This window comes from Lytechinus variegatus, chromosome 5 (genome assembly GCF_018143015.1).
Source record: "Lytechinus variegatus isolate NC3 chromosome 5, Lvar_3.0, whole genome shotgun sequence".
Taxonomy (NCBI): Eukaryota; Metazoa; Echinodermata; class Echinoidea; order Temnopleuroida; family Toxopneustidae; genus Lytechinus; species Lytechinus variegatus.
Window position 1 is genome coordinate 40,576,574 of NC_054744.1, and position 25,139 is coordinate 40,601,712.

The following is a 25,139-nucleotide window of genomic DNA, read 5'->3' on the forward strand; positions in this document are numbered from 1 at the left end:
TTGAATCCAGTACACCACTAGACCACTGACACGACCCTGAAGGGTTTTTTCTATTGTCAAAAATAGCATCCCAAGGACAAAAATCAAGTAGGCCTATATGGTTTATGCATGTAACAATTTATTCAAATGAAATAACTTATTATATTCAGAAAAACTTCCGTACAGCCTTATCCTGGGGTACAGAATACCATCCAGAGCTTGGAGCACATTGAGGAAAGGCCCGATGCATACGCCCTACCCCAATTATTCGGAACTATATAAAGTTAATGAAATGAGGGGTTTAACCTCACCATATAGTCTCTCGTGGGGTATTATGATGCCAAATTATTTTGAATGCGCAATTTTCGAGAACTTCCAATGGATGAACTTCAATTAAAGCTCAATAGAAAGAAATAAAGCAGATGAACCAATGTTATTATTATTTTTTTTGCATATATTTGAGTGCTAAAGTAATTACACAGCAAACTGACTGTGGTGTTAACCGGTGTGCATAGAGGACCACACCAGTTATTTTACACCGGTGTCGTTGGTGGTGTTAGTTTTACACCTATAGGTGTTATTACAACACATATTTACACTCTTTTGTGTTATGATTAATCTCTAGTGTGTTGTATTTTAACACCTCAGGGTGTGGTCCTCTATTAACACCAATTGGTGTCAGTTTTAACACCACAGTTTTTACAGTGTACCCTGCATGCGCAAAATTTGGTGAAAATTACATGTAATTCATTTTAACTGTGGCCCCGTCCTTAAGGAAAATTAAGGGGGACAAGTCCACCCAATCTAAGTTTACTTGAATAAAAAGAGAAAAATCCAACATGAACCACACTGAAAATTTCATAAAAATCGGAAGGAAATTATGACATTTAGAGTTTTGCTTAATTTCACAAAAAAATCATTATATACATCCTGGAAAGTATCGAGGGAACAGATCGACGCATTATAATTATGAAATATTTCAACTTTCTCCTCTTGGAAAACCTCACTAAATATTTGAATTAACTTTGATTTAACATTTTGTGGTTCGTCATTGCCTACTAAAATCTGTATATAAGAACTGAAATATCGTATAATTCAAATGATAATAGAAAGAAATGAGTGAGGGACATCATCATTTTCATTTTCTTAAAATCGACCGTTTCGTGTACAGGCGGTAATGACATCGACATTCTGAAATATATCCCCAAAAAATTCTGAATGCAATATGGGAAAACGGGATCAAAGACGGAGCTGTGAACATACCAACGACCGACGACAGTGACATAACAATGAAAATATCGTTGTACTTGTTTTGGGGGTCAATACTTGCCGACAGTGTTGTTTTGTTTCCAATACTTGTTAATTAAGGTAGGGTTTCACACGCCAATACATGTTAAGGGGCGCATTTTCGGACTTATGGGAAATACCTGTTTAGGGTGCTTTTCGAGACCCTATGGTCGCGCATGGTATCCACTCGTCAATGGAAGTGCCCCCCCCCCCCGGTGCTGAATCAATGTTCACATCTGTGGAAAGAGTAGAATATAGAAGTAGGTTTTAGAATCCTCTATTTTCATATCACTGAGTTGTGCATGTCGATCTGGCAGAACTTTTTTTTCACATCCGAGTTGCATAAACAAGGGCGCCGGAAGCGGGGGGGGGGGGGGGCACTTGCCCCCCAAATAAAAATTTTTTTTGGGGGGGGCAAAACGAGATTTTGCCCCCCCCCCCAATGTGCCCCCCCTGAAAGTAGAAAAATTATAAATTATTTAAGGACAAAGGTAAACGAAGTTCCTCTGTGAAACATACCTTTGATAAGCCCCTTTTCCATCTTATTACAGTGTGATAACGTTTAACATTTTAATGAATACATTTCAGACTAAAAGCGAATGGCAAATTGATAGTGGTCCACCAATGATTAGGTTTATAACTCCAACTCTATGATGCTGGCTGTGTCGTCTAACAAACGCGCGGTCGCCCAGAAACGCTCAGACCGGACCCGATATCACTAACGCGCGTGAACACTCGAGCAACATATGGAATCTAATACCCCTTTCATAAACCCCATTAAAATGAATTAGGCGGCTAATAGCAGCATATTAAATTTGGTCGTAAAATTGGAGGAGGACAAGAGTTATCCGCATTACTCTGATGCTGCTATTATCCGCATAATAGCAGCATCGGGACAAGATTTTGAGTTTATGAACGCATTTCCAAATTCATGCGGATAATTGCCATGGTGCGGTCACAAGGTCACCCTTTTCCAACACAACCGCATCGGAGGGGGCGTGTCCAGTTGTCATGGCGATTATCCGCCTTTTTCAGGACGGGCGCTCGTAAAAATAATGCGGCTATTTATTTTCGGAGTTTATGAACGCAATTTTTATTGAATTATCCGCATTACTCTTAGGCGGCTAATTGGAGGATAGGTTTATGAAAAGGGTATATGTCATAGCTGTCAAGCCCAGAAACCATAACATCTCGAGAAATTTGTTTCAATTATTTCATTTTCAACTAAATATAAATTGAGTTAATACAGTGATAACCAGTCAGTGCCCTAAAGAAAATACCAAGGTCATTTTAACTCAATATAGACATGTTATCAGAAAATTACACACAGAATAATCATGTGTAGAGGATTATAATTTATAATTTGTGAAAATGGTAAATCCCACTCGAAAGCAACTTAGAGATAATGTTTAGACATGAAAAAATAAAATCATCTGTGAAAGTGTCTTCTTGACCGGACTCATATTATCCGTGGTATGAATAAAAATTTAAATAAAGAATACAAAAGAAAAAAATAAGCGTTACAGTACTGCTCTACTATAAAAAAAAAATCTTAAGATATTTTCACAGCCCCGTATTTTCCTCTATTCCTTTTTATTGGCATGATTGGAAGGCGTTTTGTCTGATACTATTTCAGCTCATACGATATAGCACTTATGTATTTTTTTATTCCAAAACTTCTTCCCATTACCTGTTACTAATCAGATCGAGATGGCAGCTATGTTCTCTGGTTCATCCCAGCTTTTGTTATTCATGGACGTTTGCAAAAATAAAAAAAAACAATCCGGGAGAGCGAGGGGGTTTGTGATGGGGGAGCTTTTGCATTTTCTAGAATAAAATTGAAGGATTTCGTGCACACTTTTAGTGTATTTTGCCCTCTCGATCGGCGGCCCCCGGCTGCGTACGGTCATGTTTGTCATCTTAAATTCTTTAAAAGGCCTATATTACATTGGTTTGAAACAATTTTGTTTGCAATAAGGCTCGTAATTTGCTGGAACTGCGACCCTGATCATGAAGAATCACCAGTCTGGGTCAGAAGGGAGGAAACAGAAGGAGCAAAATAAACCTCAAGACTGTTCAATTCTCAAGAAATTTATTTTTGAATGCTCTATAAGAAACGCAACTTTTATACTCCATTTTTACACAAATTCCTTACCGTGGGGGGGTCCCACAGCCTCTCCCGCTCGATCGTTTCGGTATCTCACGCTATCAAAAATATTGTGCCCCCTTCGGGATTTTGCCCCCCCCCCAAAACTGAAAGTGTTCCGGCGCGCCTGTGCATAAACTATGAGGAGCCCCCGTGCGCCTCCGACCCCAGGCCCCCAGTACCGTAACATAATCGCCCCAGTGCGCTCCATATGAGTCCATGGTGTACTATATACTGGTACTGGTACAATGATGATCCCATCGATCGCATATGCTATCCCGGCCCATCCCAGCAACTTCTCCCGAAGTTCTGCTCGATTCTGTGCAATGTGACAAGTAGGCTAGGGTCCTACAATGGTACTTCTTACAAGGTTTCTGTTATTTCCTAACAAGACCACAAGAAGATTTCCAGTGAGTATCATCATTTTTCTACCATTTTGAGTTTCAGTTAATGTCAAAATGTGTATATTTGTACCTTTTTGTTATTTGTAGGAGTTCGACACCAGCGCTACTTTCGCACTGAGTGATCTGCTGCTGATCCCCCGTGCGCGCCCCGGCAGAACATAGCACGGGGCCGTTAGCGAGACGAAGGCTCAGACTGTAGTCCCAGACATAACAATTTTTGTGGTTGGTATGGTATTGATCTTTCTTACTTCATTCTGCTGCTTAGCCACCAATGATGCTTTTCCCCAAATTCGTTATGCCCTGCCGCCATTGAATGATATCTACCACTGCTATAGACATCATAGGCAACGGAAACGGGGGGGGGGGGGGGGGGGGGACCTGTCCCCCTTAGACTTAGTAAATTTGAGGTGGACCCCCCTCTGAAAAGTGAAAAGTTGTTTGTTGTCCCCCCTTTTTTTTTTCGCTTGTCAAATTTTTTACCTGTGTCCATTCCAAAATTTCAGGTGGACCTCACCTAAATTTTTTGTCTCCCGCCGCCATTGGCTATAGACCGCTGGCAGCCGTTTGTTTTGAGGAGTTTTTTTTACATTAAAAAAATATTCTCCTCTTATGGCCATGATGGCAGTGAGTCCAAACTTTGCATGTGTCCATACTTCGCGGACGGTCGTTATCTCAAAAACTAGGCAATACTCTTTAAAATCTGACATCTTCAACGTGAAAAGCGACTTAAAATTGCCCTTTGTGGTAATTTTTTTTTAGGATTAGTTCAGTATTCATGAAATTATTGACAAAAGATCTGCAAATTTTTCACCGTTAGCACCCGTTCCGAAGAAATCTTATATTCTCAACAAGCATTATCATCATTTTGCAAACAGATATAAAAAATGTGAGTTAAATGTGGTACTGGCTGATTCTATAGCATTTTGTTGTCAATCTGATATAAATGTCTCTAGTCTTGAGGACGCAATGATGATGATTTTTTTAGAGATGTCATATACTTCTTCATCATTGACGTCTTGACACTCTCTCCATAGTGTCTTCAGCGAAGGACCAAAACAAAGATGGATTTTCTGGGGGAAAATATTAAAATTTATTTCGTGATCATAAATAATTTACATATATTGATATGAATTATTTAAGATCACGAAATAAATTTTAATATTTGTTAAATAAGATTTTTTATCTCTAAATTGTTCGTTAAGACGGCATTGCTTTCCGGAAGTACGTCATACATAAGCGGTTCAAGGGTCGACGCTATTGTATTTCCGTTGTTTACATGTGGAACGAGGGGTCTACGCGGCATCAGTTAGGTAAGAAATCTTCATTTTTTTACATTTTTTAAAGTAATATTTAAAACCTTCCTACGCATTAGGCGTAGGAAGGTGTAAGAATTAATAAAATTAACAAAATTCTAGTGAGTTCGGTTTAAAAAGATGGATTTTTGGGGGGAATCCATCTTTGTTTTGGTTGTTTTGTTCCTTCGCTGAAGACACTATGGGGAGAGTGTCAAGACGTCAATGATGAAGAAGTATATGACATCTCTAAAAAAATCATCATCATTGCGTCCTCAAGACTAAAATGTCTCACCTTTTAAGATCGAGTTTTTGTTTAAATTTCCTCAAAAACTTTGGTTTTCCAGCACAGCGCACATTCATCGATGGGAATAGAATTTAAAGATCGTGATACCGGCGAAACCCCTTGACCTACTTCACATTTTCGTCAATGATTTTATAGTTTATGATCTTGACGTCAATGTGGTAACTATTTCTTGAATTGGTTTTGTATGAATTGTAAATATTTTGTGAACAAAATTAAGCCTGAAGAATATTTTCGAAAAGTCCGCGAAGTTTGGACACCCCATCATACACAGATGCTCGCTATCGTGCAGCAACTATTAGGGGGTTAACAACGCAAAATCCCCCCGACGGGGCTCATTGATTTTTGTCTTTATTTCATTAAAATATATATATAAAGAACTGTACCAAAATAGAGATTATTATTCCGTTTTGGCCTGAAATGCACCAAAACGGGGTAAAATAAACTTAAAAGGGGGAAAACAGTGACTTATTTCGGCTGTCGTGCAACTTCACTTCCCTGTTTTATCCAAACTTAATACATGTACATGATAAGCATATGGCTATTGAGTCCCTGTACAGATCGAGCTACATGTAGGACTTCGGTCTCTGTATTTGGTGACTGGAGCCAATGGAGTTCAGCGGAACAGCCAACATTTAACAGAGACCAAAGCTTTTGGTCTATACTAGATGTTATTGAAACCCTTTTGGGGAGGTCTTCATAATTAGGTCAACTATTGGCTTAGAAGACGATTTTCCATTCTCAAAGTTGTGGACACTGGATGCATTTACTAATTCATTACTAAGACCACTAGCGTACCTAAGGGGGGGGCAGACTGCCCCCCCTGATGAGTCACAACTCATGCAAGGGACTTTCCCCTGTCCCCCCCCTGACGAGCCACAAGTGGCCCCCTGTTTTGAACTTGAAGACCCTTTTTCTTTTTTTTTGCTTGTAAATTTTTTTCATGGTAAGAAATCCTTTTCTTCTTTGCTTGTAAAATTTTTTGGTGGACGATTTCCCCCCCCCCTTGGAAAATCCTAGGTACGCCACTGACTAAGACTATTTCAAGGATTCCTCATCCTTATTTAGAAAGAATTCTTACGTTTCTCAGTGACTGACCTCAGAATTTTTTCATGATAACCTTTAGAAGGCCCATGTACCTGACCCAAATCTGGCACTACCTCGTTGTCATGCATGTACCTGTGAAATATGAACTTGTATGTTTTTATCATATCTCCTCGCGCACGGCGTTATGCTTATGTAGGAAGTTTTAGTTAAATCAATCTTTGTTCATATGAAAGTTTCTTTACCTCAGGTACCAACTTAATGGCCCTTCTTTGTACATTTTCTAGTGCTTGAATATGTTTAAGTATGGACTCCATTCAGCATGAGCATACTCCAAATGAGGTCTAATCAATGCTTTGGAGTAAAAAGTTCTCCTTGTGAAGATAAACATGCTCTTTTAATAAGCCAGTTCGTAGTTCCTTTCTGCACATGATCAAAAGTTTCTACGCATGATCAGAGGAAGGTCATTTGTACTAAAGTGACATGGTGGTTTAAAATCTAATGAGATAAGCACCATCTTTGATGTCTTGATTATTCATATATTCTTTTGAAAAGTGGTTTTCATTCACATCCACAAAAAACAACAATGCGTCCACGAAGGACTGGTATTTCACAGTTTGCCAAGTACATTGTGCAACTTGCTATGATATGCATTCAAAGTAGGAATGCAACAAATACCTTCATAAAGTGTTCATTGGTGTGCTATTCTAGTCACCTGGTCTATTCAATTTCTTCATCCTGCTATGTAGGGCAAGCTTACGTAATATCTTGCTTTGAAATCTGCCTATCATAATGTAAGAAATGAAAGGTCATTTGACCAAAATTGTCCATGAAGTAACTACGAACTGGTCTATTACATTCATTAACATATTGACTTTATTTATCTTTGACTGCAAGTGCTGGTCAAAACTAAGCTTTATGTCGACTATCACACCAAAATCTTTACTTGTTTCATCTTGTGATTGATTATGTGTGGCATTATCATGTGTCATTAAATTCATCATTGTTTTTACCAATTGTAAGTAAGCAACATTTATCTGCGGGTGAACATTTTTGTCCGATCATCTATAACATTGAGTAATTGCAATATTGTTGATTGACCTGATACAAATCTAAATTGTTTTGCACTATTAAGAAGGTTGTTGCTTCTCACATGCTCATATATTTCATCACTCAGTATAGACTCCATTACTTTACATACAATACATGCAAGACTTATTGGTCTGTAGTTTGAAGGGAGTTTATGATCACCCTTCATGAATACGGCACTGACAATTTGACATTGGTTTTTTCCACACATTTGGTAGTGGTACTACGCCTATAAAGGCAAAAGAGTAATATACTCAAAGGTTTTGCAATAACAGGTACCAGTTCATGCAAGACACAGGGTGTAACCCATCTGGACCTGGTGATTTTGATACATTCAGATTTTTTGTCTTTAATACATATTCTTCAGTATCAGTACCCGTAATGTGTCTAAAATATTAACATCCTGATGTTGAAGAGATGGGAGAGTAGAAACGCTAGAAAATGGTTCCATAGTGCATCTTTTTCCCTACATCTGATTCTGTCAATGTTTTACTATTTCCAGTTCCATCCTGGTTGTAATAGTGGTGGTAGTCCACTCTTTACTTTTGTCTTGAATTTTGCATACTATCAGAATTTTTTAGGACTATATTTTACTTCTTTGACTCACTTTATTTCTGATTGTGTTATAAGTTTTCTTTTCTACAGTTTTTTCCATAAATCGTTCCCATTAAAGAATTCATGAAATCCATAATGCAAGCCTGTATCTGACTTCAGTATTAATTGTACGCTGTACTGTGCTGGCTTTTTACGGTCACAGAAGGAAACTTCATCAATTCAATTTTTGAAAATGATTAATAAATTTTGGATTTTATTGAACATTAAATCTCTAAATTGTTAAAAGAATGTGGCGAAGCTTGAAATGAGCTGTCTAAATTTTAAAATTATCAACAGATTTGAGCTCGTTTTGAGCAGATTACGTTAATTATGATGCTTTTAAATATGAAAATGCTACTGAAATTCAGCCGGTTTTCAATGAATTCACATTTACCACACAGGAGTACAATCATGGAGGGTTATGTTCTGCCATACTGCATCACAGTAGTGATAAATTTATTATTTCTTTCTATTTGTATTTTTCAATGATAGGCTGGAAATAAACGACACAGTTTCATTGATCAGGTCCGCATCTATGCCAGGGGAGGAGGAGGGGGGCAAGGTCATCCCAAATTTGGTGGGATCGGAGGCAAAGGTGGTGATGTATATGTCCAAGCTTCTACAGGGATCACTCTGAAAAATGTGAAATCTTCCAAAAGGGATCAACGCTATATTGCTGGGCCAGGAGACAACAGCAAGTAAGTTTTTCACCTTTTTGTTTTTGGGGTTTTCTTTTAAGCTTTTGTCACTCTGTTGCCAAACTGGTTTTGTAATATAAACCTTAATCTGATTGATTTCCAGTTTATTTTACTGTTCGATGATTGAACATTTCTGATTCAAGATTCTTTTATTGGTCAGTGTGTGCATACAAAGAAATTTGGTTTCCAATGGCTTTGTCAATAAGTACATGTATACACAATTATGAAAAATGCAATATATCATACAATATAGAAAATTCTATAAACAAACAAAAATATATAACTTTCTGCAATAAGTTTAATACCCTTCATAATGCATGTGTATGATGATAAGTTGTCAGTGTGCTACAATAACATCCCCCATCCTGGTATATGCAGAATATATTCTGAAGTCAGGTTTAACTTAGAACTCAGGTTTAAAGTTGTGGTTTAAGTATGGATAGCCACTTGTTACATAAATCACTAACGGTAGAGATATCACATTTCAGCTCATTTGGCTCTCAGATAATTCGTTATTGGCTAGGAAGTATAAATAGATGATTGTTTTCACCATCGATGAATCAGGAAAGAGCACATTAAACATAGGAAACATACAACTTGATAAAAAATTTGACACTTTTGGCTTCCCATAATTTTAGCACAGAGTTAGACCTTGGTCTAAGTTAAACCTGACTTCAGAATAAGGGCCGAAAGGGTTTAACTTCAGAAGGTTTCAGATGCCATGAGGTTTGAAAGTTTTCGGTCTTATTATCACTTTTTTAAAGCAGTCAATGGATTTTTCTCCCCATTTTGATATGTTTTTTCCACATTGCAGAGCCCGCATTCTTCAAGGTGGCAAAGGAAGAGATGTAGTCATCAAAGTGCCTCCTGGAGTTTGTGTAACGGATGATAATAATCGGTTATTAGGTATGAGGATGATATTACCTCTTGTTAAAGCTTTTGATAAAAAAAAGAGTTTTAGTGCTGTGTTACTGTTACACAGAAACTAGTTTACAATGACTGCTCAGTGAAAATGAGAAGGCCTGATTAACCAAATGCACTATTTGAATACAGCATATACTTTAAAAACACTTGAATTAGTTCAATTATTTCGAATATTGATACTTAAAGCTCCCTAATTATGAAATTGCAGTACCCATTAAACATGTACTACTGCCAATAACTCACTGTAAAGACAAATCCTATATTACGTCTATGACATTTTGTTTGTTATGTTCAGTTATTCATGGGATTTTTGTCATTTTAAAGTTCCCCTATGGGTTAATGTGTGATGTCAAATCATGCATTCAATGGCACACTTTAATATTGTCTAATTTTAACCACCTTTGTGGATAACACATTTTATCACCCATTATGAATTCTAACACGTGATGTGATGTGACTTTATGTTGTGAATGCAGCTACTTGTCAAAATTATTATCCTTGATTTAAAGTAAGTAATTACAGTTAGTGAAATGTTATCATATCATCATCATGTCTTGACATAGTTTGACCAAGTGGGAAAAAGAATGAAAACTAGCTGGAAAAAATATCAAAACTTTAAAGAATGCTAAAAATTGTCAATATTACTATGTGCATGGGGCAATGACACAGTGGATAACAGCATGTCCAATGTCAGAATACCTCGTTTGCTGATTACTGAGCATTTTCTTACGTACATGCTTGGTTTAATTTGCTTAGATCCGGTTAGAAGTCATTTTATAAACCACAAATGGAATTCATCTTTGAAGTGATTTTTGGCAATATTGCATATCCTTTCCCTCTCTTTGTGCAGGAGACTTGAACAATGTTGGTGAAAAGGTGTTAGTTGCTCGAGGTGGTGAAGGTGGATATGAGAAGAATTTATGGAACGGAGCTAAGGGAAGCAGAGGAAGCTTCAAACTCATCTTGAAATTAATTGCTGATGTTGGATTTGTTGGGTAAGTAGGAATGTTGGCATTGTCATTGAAAAAAAAAATAGTGCATAGATGAACTGATTACATCTAGGTGCAAATGCAGTGCTTGATTCTTCAGAAAGGTGTCGCATTTTTGATGAAACCTACATGCAGCTTTTAGTGAATATATGCTCTTTAATACTTACGTAATGGCAAGTGCTTTATTTCTCTTTCAAACAGCAGGAATATGGTAAATTTAATAAAATGTTCACTTTAATTTGAATAATGGCAAATGCTCTACTTATACCCTGGCAAAGTAGTTTTTACATTTTCAGTATTGATGGTAATCAAGACATCCCACTTTTAAATACTTGAGGTGCATTGGAAGAAAAATCACTTCATTTTATTCCGGTTCATGAAGTGGTGTTTAAAATTGCAGACAACATAATGAAATTGCACCACTCAAATGATAAGAAAGGCCGGATTCATGAATACTTTAAGCTTCTGATCAACCATAAACGGCAATATTCTTTACAAATTTTTTTTTTTAGTCTTATTTCTTACAGACAAGATAAAGGAGAGAATATGGTTGGTCAATTGACTTCAAAATAAAAGTTGATTATAATAATTTTGTCTTTAACTATAGTTTCCCTAATGCTGGAAAGTCAACTCTTTTGAAGGCTGTTTCAAGGACTGAGCCTAAGATAGCTGATTATCCATGTAAGATCAATAGTATTATTCCTGTACTTAGTTCAAGTTGAGAATCTCATCCATGTCTTTGTTGTACCGGTAATCCGTGTTTGTAATAGTAAACTACACTCTGAAATTTTGTCTTCTCTCATCTCTATTTAATAAGGGTAAAGAAAATACCTTGTTGTAAATTGGAGATTCTTGTATGCTGTCCATATTCAATCATCAGATTTTGTTTTACTTTGAGGTTGATATTGTATTTTGAAATGTACGTAAATTTTATGAGTTTACAATTGATAATCGATTTGAATTGTCAAATATACCATATTATTCATGTTAACCCCCTCAAAGAGAGAGAGAGATTTAGAGGTTCTGCACTTCCAGAACTGTTCTTCCAGTAATTCTAATGAAGTAAGGTCTAAGTTCATCTACATGTAGTCAGTCAGAATATTGTCATAAATGATTATGTAATGTAGGTGATAATTTCAATGTGGTTCCACTTAATATAATTATTGGTGTACATGCATCATACATCTTTTATGTAGTTTACTTTTTTTCTTTGATATTCAAGTGCTCAAGTGCTATAGATTCATCACATATTTTCTTCTAATTTTTCCTCTGTCTCCCATGTAGTCACTACTATAAGGCCACAGGTCGGAGTTGTGGAATATGCTGATAAGCGTCAGGTAATTATTTTTCTTATTTATTCTCTCATGGATATCTCATGTTTGCCCCTCCTTTTATTTTGGTAGTTACTTTTTCTAATTCAGGCAAAACTGTTATATTTGTCCATAAAGCTTGTATATAAAACTTATGGCAAACATTTCATAATGTGAATTATATTGGACTGTCAATCTAACATACAAATCTTAAACTACATGTAAAATCTTGTGACAATCATTCAATTCTCCATTGATCAAAGATTTGAGAAATACAGATTTAACTGTATTGAACTGTTAAATGAGATTTAGCACTCTCTGAATTTAATGTCATTGATTTTCTAAGTCAAACCCTTGAAACACTTCAAACACAATTATTGTTTCCTGAAAACTGTTTGCATCCCAATTTATGCTTGATTAGCTGTTTTTTTTTTGAAAATGAAGAAAAAGGGACAAATCAGGGACCTTTTTTTCCACCTTAGAAAGAAAAATTACATCACATCATTTATACATGAACTTTGTGATAATTATAAACTTACCTTCTATCTGTCTGACAATGAATTTAAGCTGTGAAAGTGATTAAGTTTGATTTACAAAATTATACTTGATATCTCTCATCCTATCTGAGTATCATGCCCATAGGCTCTGCTTTGGTTCTTACAATTTCTCACCATCCATCTCTTTCTCTAGCTCTGTGTGTATAGCTAGGGCTCAATTTCCAATAGCTGATTTTATCATTCCCGGCAGTTAGTCAAATTTTAATGTCCTCAATTACTCTTGACGTGTCTCTGCAGATCAGTATGGCTGACCTTCCTGGCCTGATAGAGGGCTCTCACCAGAATATGGGAATGGGGCACCGATTCCTCCGCCATGTTGAGCGCACCAAACTCCTCCTCTTTGTCATAGACATCCATGGCTTTCAGCTTTCACCCAGACATGCCTACAGGAATGCATACCAAACGATAAACATCCTCAACAAGGTAGGTCTGAATTTAGTTCGCCTGCATTTTAATTGACACATGGGTTTAAGATTATCCAACATCACTATGGCTACACACATTTGGTCTAGTATTAGTTAATTAGTCTAATGTCTGTTTGGTCCAGTAATCACTTTGGCTGATTATCATTTGTCTTATGCTCGGGGATCTATTGCAAAAAATTGATTGTAATCGGATGCTACTCCATAGCCGATTGAAACTAAATTTTCAGAAATGCGCATTTGATTTTTGTCTCGCCTGCATAGCAGAGCAAGAACTATTATAGGTGCTGTTTTTCGGCTGCGGTAGGTCATCAACATTAAAATCTTTACCTAAGGTTTAGTTTTTGAAATGTCATCATAACTTAGAAAGTATATGGACCTAGTTCATGAAACTTGGACATACGGGTAATCAAGTATTACTGAATGTGTTGCCCTAGTTTCAGGTCACATGTTTAAGGTTAAAGCTTATTTTAGAGTCATTGAACATAGACCATGTTGAGGAATCAACATCAAAATCTTAACCCAAGGTTCGTTTTTTTAAAAGTTTTTTAAATGTCATCATAACTTTGTAAAGATATGGATCTAGTTCATGAAACTTAGACATAGGAGTAATAAAGTGTCAGTGGATATTCTGAGTTTTGTGTCATATGACCAAGGCCAAAGGTCAAATCAGCTCAATGAACTTTGGCCATGCTAGGGTTATTTGTTGAGTTGCCATCATAACGTTGAAAGTTTATGGATCTAGTTCATGAAATGTGGAAATGTAGAAATAAAGTAATCAAGCATCACTGATTTGTCTTGCACAAGTCTTTAGTCACATAATCAAGATGAAATGTCATTTAAAATCAATGAACATAATATTTCATGACAATATGAATGTTTTTTGTGTGAATTATTATTCAATAGTCATTTTCAAAGTCAGCACTGCTGCTATATGAATCGCGTATTGCAGGCGAGACTGCCAGAGGTGCTCCACTTTTTGTCTCGCCCACCAGAGGTGAAGGCGAGACTTAGGGATCCAAATGTCGTCCGTCCGTCACAAATCTAATGACTCATAACTCCACAACCGTAAGGTGCTTTTCAACCAAACTTGGATGGTAGATTGACTTGGGGGACCTGCATGTTATGCTGCAGTTGGAGGTCACATGGTAAGGTCAAAGGTCATTTTCAGGTCAACGTTAAAGTTTACATGCAAGACTCTCTTATGACACCTAACTCCGCAACCGTAGGTCACTTTTCAACCAAACTTGGATGGTAGATGGACTTAGGGGACCTGCATGATATGCTGCAGTCGGAGGTCATATGGTAAGGTCAAAGGTCATTTTCAGGTCAACGTTAAAGTTTACATGCAAGACTCTCTTATGACACCTAACTCTGCAACCGTAAGTCGCTTTACAACCAAACTTGGATGGTAGATGGACTTGGGGGACCTGCATGTTATGCTGCAGTTGAAGGTCACATGGTAAGGTCTAAGGTCATTTTCAGGTCAACGTTAAAGTTAACATGCAAGACTCTCCTATGACACCTAACTCCGCAACTGTAAGTCGCTTTTCAACCAAACTTGGATGGTGGATAGACTTGGGGGACCTGCATGTTAAGCTGCAGTCGGAGGTCACACAATAAGGTCAAAGGTCATTTTCAGGTCAACCTTACCTAACTCTGCAACCGTAAGGTGCTTTTCAACCAAACTTGGATGGTAGATGGACTTGGGGGACCTGCATGTTATGCTGCAGTCGGAGGTCACATGATAAGGTCAAAGGTCATTTTCAGGTCAACATTAAAGTTTACGTGCAAGGCTCTTAAGGCAAGTGTTATTCCATCCCTGTCATATTAAAATGAAGTTTTGATACAATTCTGTTGCATGCCCTCACGAATCACGATATTTCTGGTTATTTTTATACATGGGCGTGTTTAAAGATAAGCATAATTCTTTTGGCAATAAGGTCCTGGATGGTCAGATTTTGGATTATCTTGTATTCATTTTGTCTAATTACCATGTGTTCTTATTACCAGTTCTTTTTTCATGTTTAACCTGTAGGGTGAATTAATTATACATTCACTTGAATGTGTATAAAATAAAAGAATAAATGGGAATCTAGACAAGAAAAGAAAACCCAAACATAAATTAAATTGACAGAAAAAAATATCAATAATGTAAATGATTGCAACAGTGTTGCTTTTACTTATTTCACATTCAGGAATTGGAACTTTACAAGTCTGAACTTGTGGAAAAGCCGGCTATCTTAGCGCTTAACAAGGTAGATGTGGAAGGAGCAGATAAATTACTCCAGGAAACATTAGAGCTCATCCAAGACAGTAAGTATAATAAGATGTCATTTTACTTACAGCCCCAGGATCGGGAAAGCCATTGCTGATGCCAAAGCCTTTCATTAACCGTAAATATAATGTTATTTCTGCATATTAGTGTATTTAGTCTTAAGTATTGTTGAACTTTCCTTGTTGCTCAATTTTAGGAAAAGGTGTGTTTGGTATATTGCATTCTGAACAGTTTAACACACTCATCAACTTCAATGTATGTAGATGGGTGATCACATTTACACCATATTGATGCCATATGTTCATACTCATATATTTAGTTCAGGCTTACTATTTGCCAAAATATATCAGTTTTAATTAAAACCGCTTTTCTGATGGCGGCGTCAACATCAAATCTTAACCAAAGATCAAGTTTTTTTATGTCATCATAAATTAGAATGTAAATGGGCCTAGTTCATGAGACTTGGATATAATGGTTATCAAATATTACTGAACATCCTGCCAGAGTTTGAGGTCACATGACCAATGTCAAAGGTCATTTAGGGTCAATGAACTTTGGCCATGTTAGGGGTATTTGTTGATTTCCATTATAACTTTTAATGTTTATTGTTCTGGTTCATGACACTTGGATATAAGACGAACCAAGTATCAATGAACATCAGATGTGAGTTTCAGGTCACATGACCAAGGTCAAAGGTCATCAGGGTCAATGAACTTACATTATGTTGGAATCAAATCGAAATCTTAACCAAGGTTCATTTTTAAAATATCATAACTGAAAGTATATGGATTTAGTTCATGAAACTGGAACATAAAAGTAATGAAGCATTAAATAAACTTTCTGGATGAGTTTCAGGTCACATGACCAAGGACAATGAACTTTGGCCTTGTTGGGGGTATTTGTTGATTTGCCATCATAACTTTAAAAGTTTATGGATTTAGCTCATGAAATGTGGACATAAGGGTAATCAAGTATCACTGATCATCTTTCACCAGTCATCAGTCACACAATCAAGGTCAAATGTCATTTAGGGTCAATGAACATAGTATTTTATCATCTGAATGGAGTTTTTTGTGAATGATTATTCTGTAGTTGTCTTCAAAGTCAGCACTGCTGCTATATTGAATCGTTGATTTTATTCTCATTCTTTATCCTTTACCAAATATAGAATCATTGCACAGTCTGACTGAAAAGGACACTGAGGAGAATGAAGAACACAGATTACCAATTTCCTTTGAAGACATCATCCCAATCTCAGCTAAACATGGAGAAGGCCTTGATAGATTAAAAAGCAGAGTTCGGGAAGTGATTGATGAACACTATGAAAAAGAAAGAACAATACAAGATTTGGAGGTTGAGATGGGAAGGAGAAAAAATATTGGAGTAGTATGAGTTAGGTTGGTGCAGCCACCAATTTGGCTGGTTTTTGCACCATACCTGAAGATGAGGATGTACTGGTCAAGGGGAAGATCAAAGAAGTAACCCAGACCAATGGGAGGATCGATGGTGGAAAGGAGATTAATATCTCCCTACAGGGGCGGCAATCCTGGGGGGGGGGGCCGGGAGGGGCACAGTGCCCCCACTTTGTGAAGCTCTGAAAAAGTGCCCTTTTTTATGCAAGAAAAATTCCCCTTACGAACGTGTACTGTGCCACTTTTATCAGAAGGGAACCCGTTTTAGGTGTTACCAAGTGCCCTTTCTCGTATCAGTGCCAAATTTTAACAAAAAATTTCCCCTCCCCTGTGCCCCTTTCACCTGAGAAGGACCTGTTTTATGCCGTTATCAAGTGCCCTTTTGCCATCTTATAGCTGCCCTTTCTCGTGTCAGTGCCCCTTATTGGATTTTACCCAAGAAAAGTGCCCCTCATTAGCGTGTTCTCTGCCCCTTTCTCTTGAGAAGGACCTGTTTTATGTCTGAGCAAGTGCTCCCTTGCCTTCTTATAAGTGCCCTTTCTCAAATCATTGCCCCCCCCCGCAGAATTATTTTTGCATACAGCCATGTTTAAGAAAGTGCTCTTTTTTAAAGAAAAGGTGCCCTTTTGTCCCTGTGCCCCCGACCCCCCATGCTCTCCTCCCCCACTTTCAACTTTGCTCTGCAGCCCCGGCTCCCTATGATACACACACTTGTCAGGTTTTAGATAGATAGATAGATAAATGGTTTTATTAAAAAAACAATTCATGGTAGCCCAAAGGCTAAATTTACATTGTTTTACATTGTAAAGATCTTGTTACATGTAAGATTAGATACATACAATGACCATTTTGAACAACATGAAAATTTCAAAGTAAACTATCAATATACAAAAATCATAAAAATACAAACATTAGCCTCCAAACCAATTAAGTTAGAATAATAAAAGATAACTCATAAATATATAATGCAAATTAAAATCAGAATTAGAATTGAGGACAGGTCTGGAAATGGGCAACACTAGAGCAACGGACGCGACTCCGAGACATACCCCTACACCTCCGAACCGCTACAGCCCAGAAATGCTCACAGATAAAAATTGGTGCTGATAGTAAGGGTGGAATATTTTTACTATGGGCAGTCTCTTTAGGTACTGATTTTTCCAAGGATGTATCAAAGAATTATCTCTGTGCTTCAGACAAGGTGAGTTTTACATGAAGCAGATTAGTCAGTGGAAATCACTGAAAAACCTCTTCATGAATATCCTGTGAAGGAGAGTGGGAAGGCATAAATAGAACTGATGTATGAATCTTCTCAACATTGTTTGGTTTTTAGAAAGATATTCATCTTGAACTTTACTGAAAGTTTTTTGAGAATGAATGCTGGCTATGAACTAGCAGTCAGGATTTGTGATTATACTTGTGTAATCTGTATATTTTTTACTGTAGGCATGTTGTAACAGCACATGCTTTTATAGGAATGGGTAGTCTATTTTATTGTATCTTTGAATATTCAAGATAAAAAAAAACAATTCTTTTTTCAACAGCTATGAATTATTATTCTTTTCCCATATGAATAATAGAGATTTTATTTTGTTTGAAAAGTGTGTGATCCCCAGATTCAGAGGGCACTGTTGGACAATTGTATGCACTTTGGACGGCGCCAGCTGCCCATTGACACCAGCATTATACATCGCGTAAGAAGATGCCATGTTCTGAATGCCCGAGCTCTGACGATTTTCAGTTCACGTATTCTTCGGCTGCTTTTGAAAAATCTTGGCATGTTGGCTGTGAAGTGATGTCAGCAGATGTTTGTGCCTCGGGGAGCCACTTCCATTGACTAGTGGATATCATGCGTGACCATGGGGTTTTGAAAGGCACCCTAAAAAGTATTTTTCATATTCTGAAAATGCACCCCTTAACAAGTATTGGCACGTGACTAGAAACAAAACGATACTCTTGGCAAGTATTCCCCGTATTGAACCCCTAAACAATTTTTAATACCCTCGCAAATTTGACCTTAAACATGTAGCTTTCCTAGCGAATAGGGTGTTTTTGACACTCTTATTACGTTATGTAGGTAACGTGCCATATCTTGAAAAAGAAATTCTTTTTATGTGTGTTTTTGGTCGCGCATGGTATCCACTCGTCAATGTAAGTGGCCCCTCGCAGTTTGGGCCAATACTGATGTAGTCAAAAGCAGCGTAGGGTATGCTAACTTTACATGTGAGCGCATGTTGCACAACTGACTGATGACTGACAACTGCATACAAATTTTATTGATGATTTTCTTGATGAAGATGGCATTGAGTACCAAACTGTCCCACAGCGCTAGGGATCATGCACTTTTAATGAATAAATCAAGAATATTTTCAAAGTTTTGCTAGTTGATAGTTTTGAGGTAAGCTTCCAGCCTTTTGAAAAAAAATGGATGACTGTTTTATTAAAATCATGGGAAATCATTCAATTTATGAATAATGAAATGTTTGATGGATATTTCAGATATAGTTGAAGGACAAGGCCACCCCAACAAAAAGTTGATTTGAATTAAAAGAGAAAATCACTCACTATTTCTTATGTATTTCATTATATTAAATATGAAATATTCTAATTTTCTCCCCATTGTCCTGTGAAGCAAAGTTTTATTCCTCCCTGAACATGTGGAATTACAATTGTTTAACTTTATTATGGTTCAGTCAAGTTCTTCCTTATTGCCAAATTTGGAAAATTTGAAATATTGTATCATTCAAACAATAAAACAACAAAAGAAATAGTGAGAGAGGGACATCATCGATTCTCTCATTTGCATGTGACTAAATTGTGCATATAACTGTTTTGTGAAAAATAAGCAAAATTTCAAAATGTCATAACTTTCTTATTTTACATCCGATTTTGATAAAAGTTTCAGCATTATGCTTGTCTGATTTTTCTCTTTTGATTCAAATCAACATTTTTCTGAGGTAGACTTGACCGTTAGTATTTTGTCATTTTATTTACTTCATCGACGTTTACAAACAATGTATGCATATGTAAAAAGTTTGAAATGTACCAAATAAATATATGTCTTGAGAATAATGTGTTGATGAAATATTTATTGTGAGCTTATAGTGTTACAATTTTTATCACAAGTACAGAATTCAGGTCAGGTGACTTGAGGTCAACTCTCAGGTGTGCATTTCCCAAATATACATACATATATATATATATATATATATATATATATATATATATGTATGTATATATATATATATTAAATTCTATTGAATTCCATCTGTTTTTGACCTGGGCCTGGTTCTAATTTATATGAATCACGCAAATTAAAGAACACCCAAATTTGGGTTGTGGAGGTATTTCATCATGCCCAAGTCTACAAAAACATGGTATGAATATTTGAATGCAAAAAATAAAACGAAATAGTTATGAGGTTATCAATTACTGTAGTAGGATGAGAAAATGATGAAGAAATAAATTTTGTTTCTGCAATCAATACTACTTGTAGGGTTAAATTCCTTGATTTTTGTCCCTCCAAATTTGGACTAGCTGTATATTGCCCGATTTTTGTTTAAAATCAAATTTGAAAATTTCAGAAAATGTCTATGATTTTCAGAAAATTTGGGATTCAATTTCGGGAAATTTCAGTGTTTTGGATCTGTGGTAGAGTGAGTACGGTGGTGCGTGTGAAACAAGCAAGACGCACGCATATGATCCGGTAAAGCGCTGACGAAATTTTAAACGGCAGCGAACGGGTTGAAAGCCGAAATGAATTCTGAAGTGCTACGAGCAGGAGGGCTTATCATTTTCAGAAGAATCGAGTTAGGAATCCAATACTTGTTACTCCAAACTTCGTATGGGGTACATCATTGGACCCCTCCAAAAGGTAAGTAGTGATATAATTATAAAGGAAACTTGGCAGCTATTGTCGTGGGTTAATCTCGGTCCCATGAACTTATTTTGGCGTTAGATCTAAATGATCTACACCGTCACTGGGCCAACCTGACGCAGCTCAGTGCTTAGTACTTAATAGTAGTGATAATATGTGAAGGGTTGTGAAAAAAGATCAACATAGAAGGCTACATACTAGTGTTAAAGTTGGACTTGTGAAAAAATATAAAGAATTGGAAGGGAGTAAGCTTAGAAGGGAGGGTGAACAAAAGAATGAAGGAGAGAAAGGATAGATGAAAGAAAAGAGATGGATCGACTTTGAGAAAAAGAAAAAAGTAGGGGAAAATGAAGGAAAAAGAAATAGATTTTAAAAAGTTAGAATAAAAGAAGGATGAAAGAAAGAATAAAAGAGAGAATAACAGGGTTTCCATCATTCTTTGAAATGAATATTGAAAGAAAGGAAGGGAAGATGTATAAATGTGTGAAAGAAAAAATAAGGAGAGAAAGGAAAAAAATAAGATGAAAGGAGGAAAAAAAAATGTTTCCTTCATTTGAGAGAAAGAGGATAATCACGAAAGGGAGGAAGGAAGGAAGGAAGGGAAAGAAAGAAAGAATGAGGAAATATAAAGAATGAGATCAAAGAGAGGTTGGAAAGAATGGAGGAGAGAATGAAAAAAGAAAGGAAATAAAGGTAAATTAAAAGGTCAATCAGGAAGGCTGAAGTATAGGAGGATGAAGAAAGTAGCATAGAAAAAAGAACAAAAATATGCCTTAAAATTCAAGTTTTTGAGAGCTCTGGTGAATAAAATAATAATTCCCAAGTTTCTAATGAAAAATGAATTGCAACTGTATGGAAATTAGTATTTTTGGTCACAGAAGTGTTGTTTTAATGTTTTTTTTAAAGTGTGTGTTGTGTACTGCACTGGCATACCATAGTCCTACCTATAGATTACCCACAGGCAGGATGGATGCAGTGAGCAAGTGACATATGTTGCAAAAATAAAAGAGGACTAACGCTATTTATTTTCTTTATTTTGCATAATTTAGGTCATCTTGACCCGGGTGAGGATTACCGCACTGCAGCACTAAGAGAGACAGAGGAAGAAGCAGGCTATACCAGCAATCAACTCACAGTTACAGACTTTAAGAGCACGCTCAATTATATTGTCAAGAATAGACCAAAGGAGGTCGTTTATTGGCTTGCTGAGCTGAAGGATCCAACGGATGGTGTGAAATTGTCAAATGAGCATCAAGATTTCAAGTGGTGCAACCTTGAAGAGGCCTGTCACCTCTCGGGATACAGTGACATGGAAAAGGTTTTACGAGATGCTGATAATTATCTCCATAGCTGATGTACAAGGATAGATTATCCAGATCATTATGGGGAATTAGACATTGAATATAATATTGAATTATAACTACGCTTCATCAATTCAGGGATCCGGACAAGCTCATGGGACCATAATACACTATAATGTAAAGAGATGTACTGTACGTAATATGAATACAAGCATAGGCGAGGAAATTTGTCTCACAACGTCAAAGTTTTTTTTTATTGAGAGTTGCGGAGCTTTTTTCAACCACTGAGCTAAACGATCCACAGGATGGTGTGAAATTGTAAAATGAGCACCAAGATTTCAAGTGGTGCAACCGGGAAGAAGCCTGTCTGTCGCCTCTCAGGATAAATGATGTAAACATTGTTTGAACCTTTTTTTTTACGTGGTTTTCCAGGTTCCATGCAATTCTGCTTAATTAAAATATTCATTCTATTGTTAATGCAAGCAATATATTTATGTGGTTTGATAAAATTGAAAAATGTATGATACGTTTAATCAAGTATGCTACCCTCAGATAGTCTTGAAGACATATGTAGGCTACCATTGATTTGACTTTGAGCTGCCAGGTCACAATTTTCACATATATGTCTGATATGTGTTGCGTAAAATTTAAGCCCAGAAAAAAGATTGTCCTAAAATCACTATTTAGTGCTTCAGAAAAGTGAAGTATAAAAGTGACCAAAACACCATCTTAATTATGATGATTATTTTGGACTTTGTCTTATGCCATTACAGGAATTTATAATTGTTTATAAAAATATTTTCATACATACAGTTGTATAAACATTTCCCTTTGAATCCCTTTTAACTCAATGACTGCAATGATTAACTTATACAATTTATTTAATAGTGAATCATATGTAAACATTCTTAGAGGAAAAAATGAATAATTGCATATGTTAAAATACAAAATATTAGCTTGGGGAGATAACATTGTGCTTTCATTTATTTTCTTTAGAACTGCTTCTCCAAAATAATTGAAACTTTGAAATGGTGTGACTTTGTTATTCCTCCAATCTGATTTTGATGACATTTCAGTATTATGATTACCGGTATGTTAATTTGTCTGATTTTATAAATTGAGTCTTAAGAAATATGACCAAAAAAAAGGCAGCAAGCTTTCAATACCAAGGTATTCCAATTATCCCATGCTGAAAATTTAATGATTTTGAACAGATTATTTTGTTCAAATCATATAATTTTCAGCCTAGAGTACCCCAGTATTAAGAAGTAATTTGTTTATGAAAAGGAGTAAAAAGAGTAGACTTTACTGAGGGCTGAGAAAGTGTTTTTTGTTTTAATGTGAAAAAAGGTTTGTATTTTCTCTGGAAAAAAATGGGATTGTCGTTGTTGCAACCTAATTTGATTCAAGATGCTTCCTTTTTGTCACATCTGCAAAAATTGAAATATTCTGTATTTTCATATAAAAAAATGTGTTATGCATACAACTTTTTTTTCTGAAAAATAAACAAATTTTACTTTAAAATGATGAATTTTCTTATGTTACATTCAATTTGCTTTCAAGAGATTTTCTTCAGTATGCTAGTTTAATCCACATGTCCTTTAAATATGGTTTATAATTGGGTATTAAAGATTAAAGACTTTGTTTCATCATTTTTCATCTTATTTTTGTTTGGATTTCTATATGCATCAGGCCTAATTAAAAGATTTAATTAAAGATTAATACCAGATGTGGTAACAATCTCAAAATGAGTTCGAACAGAGTCCAATAAAATGACCAGCCAAGTGTTTGTATGTATGAATGAAAAACATGTTCTTATGGGCTCTGGAGAAAAATGTAAAATTGCTGAGAAATGAGCTAAATTCCATAAAATGTCAGGCACTTTTCAAAGTAATATTAGTGCACACTCCGACATTATTATGCCTTTTTGTGTGTGTTATCAATCAGAATTATTGGTTTTCAGCTAAAATTACATGGTTTCACAAAGATGAATTGACTTCAATATACTAGATCTATGATAATATGGTGGTTAGTAATAGTAACCTTTATTTTAGAGGCTTTCTCATGGAATACTTTTTTTGCTGCAATTAGTTTCTATTACTTTTAACAAGAAGTTTTGTTTGAGCATGAAAATAGATGTTTTCTATTCTTATTTGGTCTTGATACATGTATATAGAAGATAAAACAAATGATTTTCAAGAATTTCAACCTCTGAATACATTTTGCAAACCTTGGGTTGTGGGCTTATTGATATTGATTGAATTTCCCTCAGACAGCGCCTCACCAAACAAATGCAGTTAGGGTCAGAGAGGGAAAGATGGGAGAGAGTTTGAGAGAGGGTAGAGAAAGACTGGAGAGGGGGATAGGAGGGGGAAGGGAAAGAAAGAAAAGGGATGGGGCGGGGGTAAACAATTCCTGTTTCACCTGCTCTGACAACCTGTTTCTTTCTGTATCGCATGTGGTCTAATCATAGTTTTTCTCTAGTCCATAGATCTACTAACCACATGTTTTCACGTATAGGTCTATATAAATTGATAATATATTCCTATGGCCTGGATATACAGTGTAACACAACAGCCAATACAGCGAGGACTGTGAATTCACAAACTCAAAGTACAAACAAAATGCATATGATTATAATACCAACATGCTTATACAGCGCATATCACTGCCAAATGCATCCCTACTAGTATATCATTCCCGGTTATCATTACCCTGGCTTAAGCCCTGCAGCCTTTTACAGCGCGGTGGCATTTCAAGGAATTCGTGCCAGATACCCATTTATATCACCTGGGTTGAGTGTAGTACAATGTAGATGAATTTCTTGCTGAAGAAAATTACACCATGGCTGGGATTCGAACACACGACCCTCTGTTTCAAAGCCAGAATACTCGTCCATGTATATATATATATATATATACACATGTGTATATATATATATATTGTACAAATAATGAATGTTTATGAGTGCAATGGACAGAATACTTGATGAGGTGAAAGATGAAATGATCCATCTATCACCGAATGAAGTATTCAGTCAATTGCACTCAAACATTCATTATTTGGTTTGTATGACACCTAAAAATTGATTTTTTTTTTCATATGAAATTTATGAATTTCAATGCAAAACATGCTTGAGCAGTGCGAGTTCGGTCTTGATTTTTACGTCATTACAACATGCGCACTGCTGTTGCTTGCAGCTGCTAGTCTCGGTGAGCGTGTGCAATGGAAA

The 25,139-nt window shown here is 36.2% G+C and overlaps 2 protein-coding genes across 2 annotated transcripts; both read left to right on the forward strand.

The window, feature by feature from the left end:
- Positions 1 to 3,707: 3,707 nt before the first annotated feature.
- LOC121416149 (GTP-binding protein 10-like) lies at positions 3,708 to 17,469 on the forward strand. Its single transcript, XM_041609626.1, has 9 exons — positions 3,708 to 3,822; positions 8,632 to 8,837; positions 9,652 to 9,743; positions 10,612 to 10,756; positions 11,358 to 11,431; positions 12,035 to 12,087; positions 12,855 to 13,040; positions 15,238 to 15,355; positions 16,486 to 17,469. Exons 1-9 carry the CDS (start codon positions 3,766 to 3,768, stop codon positions 16,707 to 16,709), a joined length of 1,155 nt encoding a protein of 384 aa, XP_041465560.1. The 5' UTR covers positions 3,708 to 3,765; the 3' UTR covers positions 16,710 to 17,469.
- Positions 17,470 to 20,437: 2,968 nt separating this feature from the next.
- LOC121416150 (bis(5'-nucleosyl)-tetraphosphatase [asymmetrical]-like) lies at positions 20,438 to 23,240 on the forward strand. Its single transcript, XM_041609627.1, has 2 exons — positions 20,438 to 20,603; positions 21,656 to 23,240. Exons 1-2 carry the CDS (start codon positions 20,486 to 20,488, stop codon positions 21,958 to 21,960), a joined length of 423 nt encoding a protein of 140 aa, XP_041465561.1. The 5' UTR covers positions 20,438 to 20,485; the 3' UTR covers positions 21,961 to 23,240.
- The last annotated feature ends 1,899 nt before the right edge of the window (positions 23,241 to 25,139 follow it).